At 38.7% G+C, this 13,245-nt stretch overlaps 1 protein-coding gene across 1 annotated transcript in view; it reads right to left on the reverse strand.

The window, feature by feature from the left end:
• rubcnl (RUN and cysteine rich domain containing beclin 1 interacting protein like) overlaps nucleotides 1-13,245 on the reverse strand; it is a 33,874-nt gene that overhangs the window by 2,022 nt on the left and 18,607 nt on the right. The window contains 9 exon segments of the mRNA NM_001203266.1: nucleotides 62-215; nucleotides 1,870-1,931; nucleotides 2,754-2,992; nucleotides 4,198-4,262; nucleotides 6,730-6,866; nucleotides 8,170-8,302; nucleotides 8,395-8,449; nucleotides 10,791-11,165; nucleotides 13,007-13,214. Coding sequence (NP_001190195.1) covers nucleotides 62-215; nucleotides 1,870-1,931; nucleotides 2,754-2,992; nucleotides 4,198-4,262; nucleotides 6,730-6,866; nucleotides 8,170-8,302; nucleotides 8,395-8,449; nucleotides 10,791-11,165; nucleotides 13,007-13,214 — 1,428 coding nt within the window.

Here is a 13,245-nt window from a genome sequence, read left to right on the forward strand (position 1 = left end):
CCCATAAACGAAACATCACTGCTCTAAAAGGAAACCAAGTTTTGTTTTACATCATACATACCTCGCAATTAGCCACATGAGCGACTGCAGTGGCCATAAGCTTCTGAAGGGCAGGCATGAGCAACTTCTGTTTAACATTAAACAGGTCACTTAATGTGAACAGGTCAAGCTCTTCAGTCAGGTGATGGGGGTGGTCTTTAAATTCCTTTAAAACACTGTATGGATCAGATGGGAAAACCATTGAATTTCTTTTTTATCATCACCAAATGTTATAAACTGATAACTCTTGAACTAACATCTCCAGCAGCATCAATTGGCAGCATTCTGATACTAAGCATTTCATTCATATAACCAATTAGTAAGTATACACCCATACACATTACAGTTATGATCTTTCCTGTGACCATTGGTTGCAGAAAAGATGGTTCGTACACTCCACTAACGTTCAGAGCTGAATGGTCAGATATGCAGGTAGGAACAAAAGAATTCTACCCTTATCTAAACATTTGCCTTTACTCGGATGCCTTCAAAGGCACTCAATTAAAATTTTCCGTCCCTTCTGATCAACGAGACAACCGATATCAAAGGCCTTTGCCAATATTGGTCACCTCGTCTCCCACCATACATACAAATATTTTAAGAAAATTTGTTTTGTGCAATAATATTGGTGTGTGTGTGTGTGTGTGTATGGTCACCTTAACAATCCTTAAGTTCAGCCCAAGTAAGCAACTATGGCCAGTGTGAAGCAACACATCCCCTTCTCTCACCTTAACAGAACGGTAACGTCTTTCAACTGAAAAACCTACAGAGAGTCATATCTAGGGCTGAGGCTACCTATGACTGTTACTGATGAATCAGAAGAGCTGTATCTGAAGCACACTGAGCAGTTATACTGTACACAGAACCCTTGAGCATTTGGGGGCAGAAGTCCCCCACCCAGTGCCGTGCTTCACACACTCCACATCTGATTCAACAACATTTCAACTGCTGCTGAATTTTTTGTCAGACAACACCATGCCCCATGTGCATCTGGCCAAAAGCTTTTTCCTTGCCTTCTGCATGGCCTCTCTTTTATTTAGCAGAACAAAGGGGGAATATGAGAACATATGAAGGGCCCCACGGGTTGCATGTGCCGATTGAGACCAATAGGTTTATTTCTACCATGTACAGAAGTACAGCAGTATCTATTGGCACCAATTAATTTTGAATGTGAATCTGCAAAATGTATAGAAATGGATTTCATATTACTTCAACTGCAAATTGTCATTGCAACTACCACTGCTTACATCATAATAAAAGTTAACTTAAAGGAAAACTTGAAAGGTAAGAACACGTAACCAACAGATAATATGATATAAACTGTGGCCTATGAAATCTTTATTAAATCTTATCAAACAGGACCACATAGATCAGTAAATATTGCCCTCTGACATTTTTTGACGGTCTATGTGCTCCCTCGAAAATCACCTGACAGGAAATACTGCAATTTTAACTGTAACAGCAAGTAGTGTGGGAGTAAAATACTTTGTCCATTAATTGGCGGATGTGACCTAACATGTATGCGACCTTGGTTTCTTTGTGTGCACCGTGAATCGTATGATCCTGAGGGTGACCCTTAGTACTATTTAGGTTTACCCAATGTCACGTATTAACAGTACATTTTTATGAAAACTGTTTATTTAGATGAAGCAGGGTTATATATAACTGGTTTATGCAATATATTTTTAGAGAAACCTACACTGTTTTACTTTAAATACCCATTAAGCCTGCAGAATAACAGCGCAGGTAGACTGAATAAACATAATAAATAATGCATTTGTTACACATACAATTCATACAAAGATCAGTTGTGGTTACGCAGAGCATTACCTGCTGGCAAATCTACAGGTACACAGAAGCCTCTTCATGGGAATCAGTCTTTCCTGCAGTTCCTGGGAAAAAATAAAAAAAACAAAAATTAGGAGAAAGTCCATTTTTGCAGAACACAATCCTGTCTGATAAAATTTAGGCGAGATTGCACTCTAGAAGGATTGGCTACCTTGTAGCTAAATGTATCCAGCTCACTCAGTGGGGCAGGAAATTCCTAAAAGATGGAGCTTTCAAAACATCCTTCGTTTTTCCTAAAAGTGAGCGCTTGTAAGGTCTGCTAAATGTCATTCACCATCTTTCTCTCTGGTTTTGCAAAATGAAGGGCCAATAGAGGCACTGGTGTGTAAAGCAAGCAGCTCTGGCCAATGGAAAGTGAGAGTTCCTATTTATAATCCCCAATAGATTCCAGCAGAGATCACTTAAAGGAACAGTAACATCAAAAAATTAATGGGTTTTAAAGTAATTAAAATATTATGTGCTGTTGCTCTGCAAAAAACTTGTGTTTTTGCTGCAGAAAAGCTACTATATAAATAAGCTGCTGTGTAGCCATGGGGGCAGCCATTCAAGCTGGAAAAAAGGCACAGGCACATAGCAGATAACTAGTAGATAAGCCCCATATAATGGGGGTTTGTCTGTTATCTGCTAAATAACCTGTGTCTTTTCTCCTTTGAATGGCTGCCCCCATGGCTACACAGCAGCTAACTTATATAAACTATAGTAGTGTTCCTGAGGCAAACACACCAGTTGTAGCAATGCAGGGCAACAGTACATTATATTGTAATTACTTTTATACACTTTCATTTTTTGGTGTTACTGTTCCTTTAACAGATGCAATACCTACGCACCACAGAAAGAGATGAGAGATAAAAGGGCACAGAACTTACTTTGATTCTGCTTAGATCTTTGACTTTCTTGTAGATTTCAGGGTTCTCACTAAGAACGTTGAACTTGTGGCTCTGCCATATACTATCCACAACATTTTTAGAGAAGTTGCTGACGTGGTATTTGCCGAAGTTGAATTTCAATAGAATCCGGCTGGGTATAGAACTGAAAGCGTTGCTATGACAGCAGTCGCAGAAATATTTTCCCAAGTACTCACAATACCGCAGCCTGTTAGTGTACCCTAAAAATACAAATAGCATGAACATGGCATCCTTTAGATTGTAAGCTCCTATGAACAAGGCCCTCTGATCCTGTTTACTCTGTAACCAGGCCCGGAATGGGATTCAAAATAGGCCCTTTCATTTCAAGTACACAGAGGCCCAAACAGCCCCCCAGCAGCCTCATAAATAGGGACTGTCTATGGCATCTTACAGCAGCCCCTCTGGCATTTGCCATAATCTGCAAATTGTCAGTCTGGGCCTATCTGTAATCCTTGTTTGTTTAATTATGTGAGACCCTTGTTCGTTACACAGTAATGTAAAGCGATTTGTAACTTGCAGGAGCTATATAGATAAATAATAATCTCATTGAATTGCTTGCCTTAAAGGAACAGTAACACCAAAAAATGAAAGTGTATAAAAATAATTAATATATTATGTACTATTGCCCTGCACTGGTAAAAGTGTGTTTTTGCTTCATAAACACTACTACAGTTTATATAAATACCCTGGCTGTGTAGACATGGGGGCAGCCATTTAAATTGAAAAAAGGAGAAAAGGCACAGGTTACTAAGTAGATAACAGATAAGTAGCAGATTCCCATTGTATTCTACACAGTTATCTGTTATCTTCTTATGTAACCTGTGCCTTTTCTCCTTTTTTCAATTTAAATGGCTGCCCCCATGGCTACACAACAGCTATTTCTATTAACTACAGTAGTCTTTCTGAAGCAAACACACAACTTTTACCAGTGCAGGGCAACAGTACAATATATTTTAATTATATTAAAACATTTTTATTTTTTAGTGTTACTGTTCCTTTAATGTTAAATGCCGCACAACTGCTAAAATGTTCTATATTCTGCAGAACACTGATGACAATTATAGCCACGCAATTATTATTTTATTATAATTATATAAACACTCATCTTTCCTGTTTTTCCTGCCAAATTGCAAGAGTGACAGGAAAAAAAAAAAAAAAGGGGGAGCCCTGGGGTGCCAGTACCCAGGTGCATATGAAAGCGCCCTGCTATGCATGATGTCAGAAGCCGAGAAACACAATTAAAGGCAAACAAGATGTAAGCAGGGCACAGGAAGGGAAGGTAATGCACCAAACAGCCCAACTTCCTGTAGGAAACAGTTAACATGTAAGTGTCTAAGGGCATAAATACAACCTTTACCTTCCCCAAACTACAGAACAAACACTAATAATCAGTAATTATACTTACTTGGCTCTACTTTTGTTCCACAGCCAGCACACATGTAATTTTGGGATGCTACAATTACATCTCTCCTGAAACAGAAACAAAATGATTTGTATTTATTGCAAAAATAGTAGCATCAAAGACTCTCTGCTATACTTTATAAATTATTGTTATTATAGGGATTATGTCACAGAGTTTTGTATATTTAATTTTGAAACGTGACATGGGCCTATACATATTCTTAGTTTCCCAGGTCAGCCATGTGACCTGTGCTCTGATAAACTTTAGTCTCTCTTTACTGCTGAGCTGCAAGTTGGAGTAATATCAAGCCCCTCCCAGCAGTCGATCAGCAGAACAACAGGCAGGTAACCAGATAATCGCTCCCTGGCACCTCTGCTGAAGAATTCAACTGCCTGAACTGTTAGGAGTTCCAAGTTTCTATGCTGCTGTCACTGCTCTGCTTCTGTCTAATAGCACTGCTAATACAGAAACTGCCCTGTATTCTGGTAAAAGGGGAAACTGGCCTCCTTGCACTCTGAGGGCATTTGTACATGGGGCAGCTTGTCACCCTTACGAAAACTGCACCAGAAAATACCTTTGAACTGCTCCCTATGTATATCACTGCTGGTAAAACCGACTTCTAACCTAATTGAATAAAGATCAAAGAGCAGCACTCTGGGTAGAAAGCCACAAAAACTGTATTATGGAGAGGCTGCAGACATGGGCCTAACTGGTTTTGGGCATCATGCCCTTAATCATACACTAGGAGCCTAGAAGGCTACAAACATATAACTTCTGTACAACTCTGTACTATAATATTCTGGAGTACACAGATTTGTGTAGATGAGATTCCTGTACGAATGGCCAAGTTTCATGGGCAGCTAAAATCTTGGCACTGAACCACATTCACGCTGACTAAATAAAATTGCTCAGGAGTCTGCACTTTTTTAAACAACTTTTTTTATACTTGCAGAATTATCAGTGTATGCATACGCCCAGGACACGAAGGAGCAGAAATACCTATACACACACACACACACCCCCCTCTATATTCCTTTCCACCTTCCCCCATTTATTGCAGTATTGAAACACAGACTGCATCATGCCAACACCCACAGGATGATAAAGAAATGTACTTGCTCTACATACATAATCCATGTAACTGATATACATCCCGGATGCCTGTTGCACTGCTTTTGTTTGCTACGACAGTGCTGGCCGGCTGATGGGCCCTGCCCACATATTTGGAAGGGGTGAGTTTGCGTTCCATGAACAACACCTGGTTCTGTCCCTATATATGTATGCATTTTAGCAATGATGTCAAGTTTCACTCAGCTACCAGTGTCTATTTTAAGATTTGCTAAGCAGAAAGTCTGTTGGCCTACGATCCTGCTAATTTTGGAAGCAGACAAAACATTACATTAATACAAACATGTAGTTGAGGTTGTGGAATACCTCCCTATGCAACTGAATGAAAAGTGGCTGCTACTGCTGAGCAATATCTTATATGTCTATCCATTGTTACCAGAACTCAGGGTTTATATGGGCTCCCATGGTCAGGAACAAAATCAATTAACTCTGTTGTCGGACAACATAAAAATCCACAGCACAGGAAGCACAAGTAAAAAAAACACACATGGGCCCTTATTAAAAGGGGTGGTTCACCTTTATTTTAACTTTTAACAAGTTATAGAATGGCATATTCTTAGAAACTTTTCAGTTGGTCATTATTTTTAATTTTTTTTTTTTCATTATTTGCCCCCATCTTCTGATTTCTCCAGCTTTTAGAGGAGAAGGAAAGGTAAAAACTAAGTAAGCTTTATCAGAAAGGTCTATGTAAATACAGCCATAAGCACTCACAGAAACGCTTCACTGACTTCTCTGTCAAAAGAAACACAGGATTTCTTGTCTCCTTTTTTGTAAAAGGTTCGTTTGGTATCTGACTTCCTCTCTCAGAAAATTCTTCATTCCTCAATTCTTCATTCCTGGGCCGGAGTCTAAACTAACAGGGAAAGCTTCTATGGCTCTTTACTCAGGTATGATAAAGCTTTCTGCAGAATAGTGTTCTAGGTGGCACTAATGTGGCGAATCTATTGGCAGTAAAATGCCAAAATGACTTTCCTTCTCCGTAAAAAATGGGGGTCACTGACCCCTTCAGAAAAAAAAAAAAAAGTTGCTCTGTGAGCCTACAATTTTATTGTTACTTTATATTAATTATCTTTCTATTTAGGTTCTCCTCTATTTCAAACTACTGCCATGTTTCTAGGTTACACCGGACCCACAAATAAAAAAAAACTACAACATAAAAAATAAAGACCAATTGCAAATAGCCTCAACATAGCACTCTATATCATACTAAAAGTAAAAATAAAAGTGAACAACCCCTTTGAAGCAAATCTGTGTTTCATTACAAATATGAATCTAAAACATATGCAGGGGGTACTGTGACGTTACCCCAAAAGTAGCAGCAAATTAAATGCACTTTATTTAACAAGAAAAAATGAACATCAGCGAGCATATCTGACAGCATTTATATTATGCACAACTCTTACTTACTTAGGAGAAGGATTGATGGTATTTATTATCTGAAAGCGAGGTGGGGCCCATTCTTCTGCTTCCCTCATTCTGAACTTTTTTATCTCCTCTGCCAAAGTCAAACTCGACTCTAACTCTTCTGGCAGAAAGTCATTATTCTGTATTATATTAAAAAAAATTAATATTAAATTGCCATGTTTCTAAATTCCATCCTTAGGTTTCACTATTAAAGTAAATTTTTTTTCAGTACAATACATCCATTCCCACACCTTGTGTCTCAACCCTTTCTCCTTGTAGATTGTAAGCTCTTTTGGGCAGGGCTCTCTTCACCTCTTGTATCGGTTATTGATTGCTTTATATGTTACTCTGTATGTCCAATGTATGAAACCCACTTATTGTACAGCGCTGCGGAATATGTTGGCGCTTTATAAATAAATGTTAATGTAAATGGTCACCTATAGGGCTCATCCATGAGTGGCACCCAGCAAACTTAATGGCTTCCTGCTGCAAAATGCTTCTATTTTACTACTGACAGGACTTTTGTAGACAATGGTTGCACAAGAGATTTTAAATAATAGACAGTTGGGTAATTTTCCCTATTTGCTCCTTGCAGAAACACAACTCACACAAATACAAAAGGTAAAATAAAAGCAAAGTTGCCTTTAAAAGCAAAATATACTCTTTAAGTAAGCTTTATTTATAATGACTTCAAGTGTCCACAAAATATGCATTAAAATAACTAGTTTTAGATTTTTTGGCATATTCTGTGTCTCACTGCTGAGGAATTCTCCCTTGAACAAAAAAGGTCCTCAAAGAGGGCAGTAAAACTACTGTGCCAAAGGTGAAAACCTGGAAAGCAATAAACAGTTTGCACGTGACTGCTAGGGAAATTCCTTGTGCAACCAATGAACCATACTCTAGTTTAATGAACAATAAATAGAACATATATATTCTCCTATAAAGCTGTAGCAAGATTAGAACAGTGAGAATTAATGTCAGGAGCTCCTAGTACAGGTATGGAACCTGTTATCTAGAATGCTCGGGACCTGGGGTTTTACGGATAAGGGATCTTTCCATAATTTGGATCTCCATAACTTAAGCCTGCTTAAAATCATTTAAATATTGAATAAACCCAATAGGCTTGTTTTGACTCCAATAAGGATTAATTATATCTTAGATGAGACCAAATATAAGGTACTGTTTTATAATTACAGAGAAAAAGGAAATCATTTTTAAAAATTAGAATTATTTGCTTATAATTGAGTCTATGGGAGATGGCCTTTCTGTAATTCAGAACTTTCTGGATGACTGGTTTCCGGATAAGGAATCCCATACCTGTAATATAATTAATTTACCTTTTTGCAATACGTCTTAAAATAAGGTTCAGGGCTAAATAGGTAATAGTCAAAACTTTAATAGAATCCGCAATGAGCAATGTCACATGAGTCTCCCAATACCTACCTTCTCTGTGTTTGGGGCCGGAGGGCCAACCAGTGCCATTTCTGCTTCATACTGAAGCCACTGCTGACGGAAAGCCCTGTACAGCTTTTTCAGTGTTTGTTCTGCAGAGTTGGAGCCTGGAGCCGGAATGTCCCTAAGAACCAAATGTACATTGCATATTCAGTAACTTGCACTCGGTCACATTGTTGACAAAATATATTCTTATGTACAGAGACATGAGTGTACCTCTCCATTTCGGCGCTTGATTCCATAGCAGCCTCCTTCTTGTCATCTATCATTTCTGAAAGATAAGCAAGAGGAAGGATATATTTTGAAAAACTTTAGTCATAATCACTATCACACAGACATATATGTGCTTGAAAGTTTGAGAACCCCTTAAAATTTTCTATATATATGAATGTGATCATTCATTAAGATGAAGATGTCATCATCTTAAAAGTAGATGGAGAAAACCCAGTGAAACAAAATAATATTTGGTCCTGTATTTATTTGAAAAAAAAAAAAACATGATCCAATAACGTATCAGCGTGTGGCAAAAGTGAATAGTGCTCAGAATTTTGTGCAGCAAGAGCTGCAATTAAACGTTTGCCGTAACTGTTAATCAGTCCTGCACATCGTTGATCCATGAATGCTGGCAATCATTCCAGGCCCAGATGCAGCAAAACTGGCCCCAACCAGAACACTCCCACCACCCATGTTTCACAGATGGGGGATAAGGTTCTTATGCTGGAATGCAGTGTTTTTCTCTCAAAATGTAATGCTCCTCATTTAAGCTTAAAAGTTCTATTTTGGCTTTATCCATCCACAAAACATTCTTCCAGTATCCTTCTGGTTATCCACATGATCTTTAGCAAACTGTAGACAGTCAGCAATATTTTTGGAGGAGAGCAGTGGCTTTTCTACCCACACACACACAACCATTGCTGTTAAGTTTTTTACTGATGGTGGACTCGCAAACATCAATATTCTCCAATGTGAGACAGGCTTCCAGTTGCTTAGAAGTTACCCTGGGTGCCTTTGTAACCTCTCAGATGCCTTGCAGTTGGTGTTATCTTTGATGGTCGACTTCTGCATAGGGTAGCAACGGTCTTGAATTTCCTCCATTTGCACATAATCTGACTGTTGATTGGTGGAGTCCAGACTCAATAGAGATGGTCTTTCCACCTTTTCGGGCATCAACAACTCTTTGAGGTCCTCAGGCAACTCCTTTGTTCAAGCCATGATACACATCCACAAATGTGTTGTTGCTTGGTCAGGCTTTGCTGGATGCCTATTCTTTAAATAAAACAGGATCTCTCACTCACACCTGACTGTCATACCATTGACTGAAAACACCAGACTCTGATTTCACCTTCAAATTATGATAATCCTAAAGATTCACTTATTTTGCCACAAGCAGATAGGTTACTGAATCAGCAAGAAAGTAAAAATAATATATACCCCATATGCCCACATGAAATAAGCATCAACTTGCCTACAATCTGGATAGCATGTACCAACTAAAGCTTCTGCTAGTTTCTGATTAACTTCTTCTATGTTTATGGCAAACATTCTATTATCCATATCTTATGCTAGTACCCCCAGTTTGTTTTTTTGCATGTGCATGTTTAAATATTATATATATATATATATATATATATATATATATATATATATATATATATATAGATGATAGATAGATGATAGATAGATGATAGATAGATGATAGATAGATGATAGATAGATGATAGATAGATGATAGATAGATGGATGATAGATGGATGATAGATGGATGATAGATGGATGATAGATAGATAGATGATAGATAGATGATAGATAGATGATAGATAGATGATAGATAGATGATAGATAGATGATAGATAGATGATAGATAGATGATAGATAGATGGATAGATAGATGGATAGAGAGAGAGCAAAATTGGAAGAATGCCGCACTCACAGGGCTTAGTGTAGAAAAATAGAGTAGTTTATTCAAACAAAAACCTAACACATATATATATATATATATATATTATATATATATATATATATATATATTATATATATATATAAAAATATTTTTGGAATATGTTTTATGGAGGTTTAGGTCACTTGCACTTTAGGGGAGGGGCTTGTGGAGCATCCACCAGTTGCAATTAAAGGCCCTGACATGGGCACCAATTTCCATTAAGACTATGCCTAAGTGTACTTTTCTTTTTTTTTTTTTTTTTTTTTTTTTTAACTGGGTCTGTTGTCTTGCTGGTAGTGGGCATTTGCATTTTAACCCAGCGTGCACTGACAGTTATTTGGTGGCCAAAATGATGGAGTGCTAGTAGTTATGGCACCATTTGCACCATGACTAGTCAGCATATGGAATGCAGTTTCTGTATGTTTTTATAAACTTTTGTCAACTGTCACCCAGATAAATACTCTTTCAAAAATCCCATAGTAATAAATAGAGAGTGGCGGAATTTCACTCTGGTGGACTGTGGCAAGCTCCCACAGTATTTATTTGTATATTATAATGTATGTCACGTGCAAGTGGCAGAATACATAATTAGTAACATGAAACAAATATGCATATTTATATTATAACCATTTTCAGCATAAAACCATTAAAAGCAAATAGGTAAGAAAATTACCAATAATGACAAACTCATTGTATTCATTACAGCCTTCACAAACCCAGCAACACTTGGAATTGTAATTTGCAGTATTGTTTGTTGATTTCTGCCATTCTGCGTAATATTTTGCGGCCTTTTCTACATGGTCACTCGAAGGAGATACAGTATCTTTTGAATCGTGCGCTGTGCTCATATCCTGAGGAGGGTTCTGCCATAAAGCTCTATGTTTAGAGTCAGGTTCTGAAATGTAATCCATAGGTGAATTGTGCCATACAGCAGGGTGTTCAAGTTCTTCTACTGTGGCATCTGTAAAGCTTGGCCATTCAGAATACAGCTTAGAGCTATGCTCCGTAAAGGAATCTGCAGGAAAATTGTGCTGCATTGCAACTAAACCTGGAGAATACAGAGAATAGGATAGGATTACAGACATTCCTACTAAGAACATTTTACCAACATAAGTAGCAATCACTTTCTATTACTGTGTCCCACTGTGTTTATATTAGTTGTGTGATTACTCTGCCCAGCTATCAAATCATCTAGTGCAACATCTACCCACCTTAAATGGCTGTCAAACCTTTTATTTAGGCTGATGCCCATGGAAAAATGCAGATTGAGAATTAGCCCCTCCGCTGGCACCAGACTCTTTGCCTGCACCCTGAACCATTGTGTCGGCCCAGGTGCAGGCACACATGGCAGATATCAGCAAACAAACTCAAGAGTTTGCATTTCAGTGCTGATAACTGCCGCACATGCCTGCACTCTGGTCGACACAATGATTCTGGGTGCAGGAAAGGTAGGAGGCTAATGCCAGCGGAGGGGCTTATTCTCAGCCTGTGTTTTTCCTCAGGCTTAGAATCAGACCCATGTGACATCAGGGATTCTGTCATGATTTTTATGGTATACTTTTTAAATCTAAATTATACTGTTTACATAGCAGATAATTCACCCTTACAATTTAAAATTTTATTTTTGAACCAACAAATGAATTGTTTTTAGCTGTAATATTGGTGTATAGGTGCCATCTCAGTGCATTGTGCCTGAGTCTGAGCTTTCAGAAGGAGCCAGCGCTACACATTAGAACTGCTTTCAGATAACCAACTGTTTCTCCTACTCCCATGTAACTGGAGGAGTCCCAAGCGGGACTTTGATTTCTTACTATTGAGTGCTATTCTGATATGTACCGGGAAGCTGCTGTCTTGCTCCCTTCCTATTGTTCTGCTCATCGGCTGCTGGGGGGAAAGGAAGGGAGGTGACATCACTTCAATATTAAAATATCTGTCGGCTCTTTTAAAAAAAAAAAAAACAGATTTCAATGCAGGATTCTGCTGGAGAAGGTCTTTTAAAGGAGAAGGAAAGTCTAAGTCACTTGGGGATGCCAAAATGTTAGGCACCCCCAAAGAGACTTTAATCGCTTACCTTTTACCACAGGCTGGTGCCCCTGTTTGGAGAACCGCACCAGCCCGGGGTAGCTTCAGCAAGGGCTTCCTCTTCCTGGTTGGCGCTTGCGCATGCGCAGTAGAGCGAAAAGCTTAACAAAGAAGTCTGCTTTTCACTCTACTGCGCATGCACCAGCCCAGGGATTTTGCCAGCAGAAGAAACACGGAAAAAGGAAGCGCTCGCTACAGGTACCCCGGTCTGGTGCGGTTTTCTCCTAACAGGGGCACCAGCCGGGGTAAAAGGCCTAACATTTTGGCACCCCCAAGTGACTTAGCCATTCCTTCTCCTTTAACAGATGCAGACAGGACGATTCTCAGCCAGCGGAAAAACGCTAGCCATAGCCTTTCATGTGGCTGCACCTGGAGAATCAGCCTCAGGAAGAGCTGCAGTGATCAAACAGCCTGTGCCATTGATTACACTTCTGCACTAGGTAGTGAGCAATCTGTAACATAAGCAAGCATTGCAGAGTTACTTTAGCAAACTAGCGAAAGTTTTCCAGATGGATGGGAAATAGTAATACTAATGGTGTAGTTTTTTGTAAGAGGGCCACAGAAATCTAAGTACCCCTATGTGTCCTCAACCTTTGCTCAGTTTATAATGCAGTGCTCTAATTCAGAAGCAAAAGGATTCGTTTTTGCACTGCCTGCTGGAAGGAACTTAAACCTTTGGAAGAAAGGTTTGCTCTTTTACTGAACATTACATCTTGTTTCTAAAGCTTATAGTTAAACCAGTATAGTCGTAACCAGTATTACAAAAGGTAATAAAAAGGCGATTGTTTCGTCAAAACAGAGTTTTACCCTCATATCCACTGTCAACAGAAGCTGCAGATTCCGAAGGTATTTTCTGTCTGGGGGTGAAAAGGTTCATGGGATGGTTTTTACACGAGCGTGAACACGATGGTCTTCTTTCTGCAATCACCTGTTCATAATGCATACTTTGCAGTCTGCTTTTCAGATTCTCAACAACTGATATAAATAGGTCAGCTACCAATAAATGAGCATTTTCCTTGAGGGGAAAAAAACAGTACAGGTGTTTG

The sequence above is a fragment of the Xenopus tropicalis genome, chromosome 2 (assembly GCF_000004195.4).
Source record: "Xenopus tropicalis strain Nigerian chromosome 2, UCB_Xtro_10.0, whole genome shotgun sequence".
In the NCBI taxonomy this organism is placed as follows: Eukaryota; Metazoa; Chordata; class Amphibia; order Anura; family Pipidae; genus Xenopus; species Xenopus tropicalis.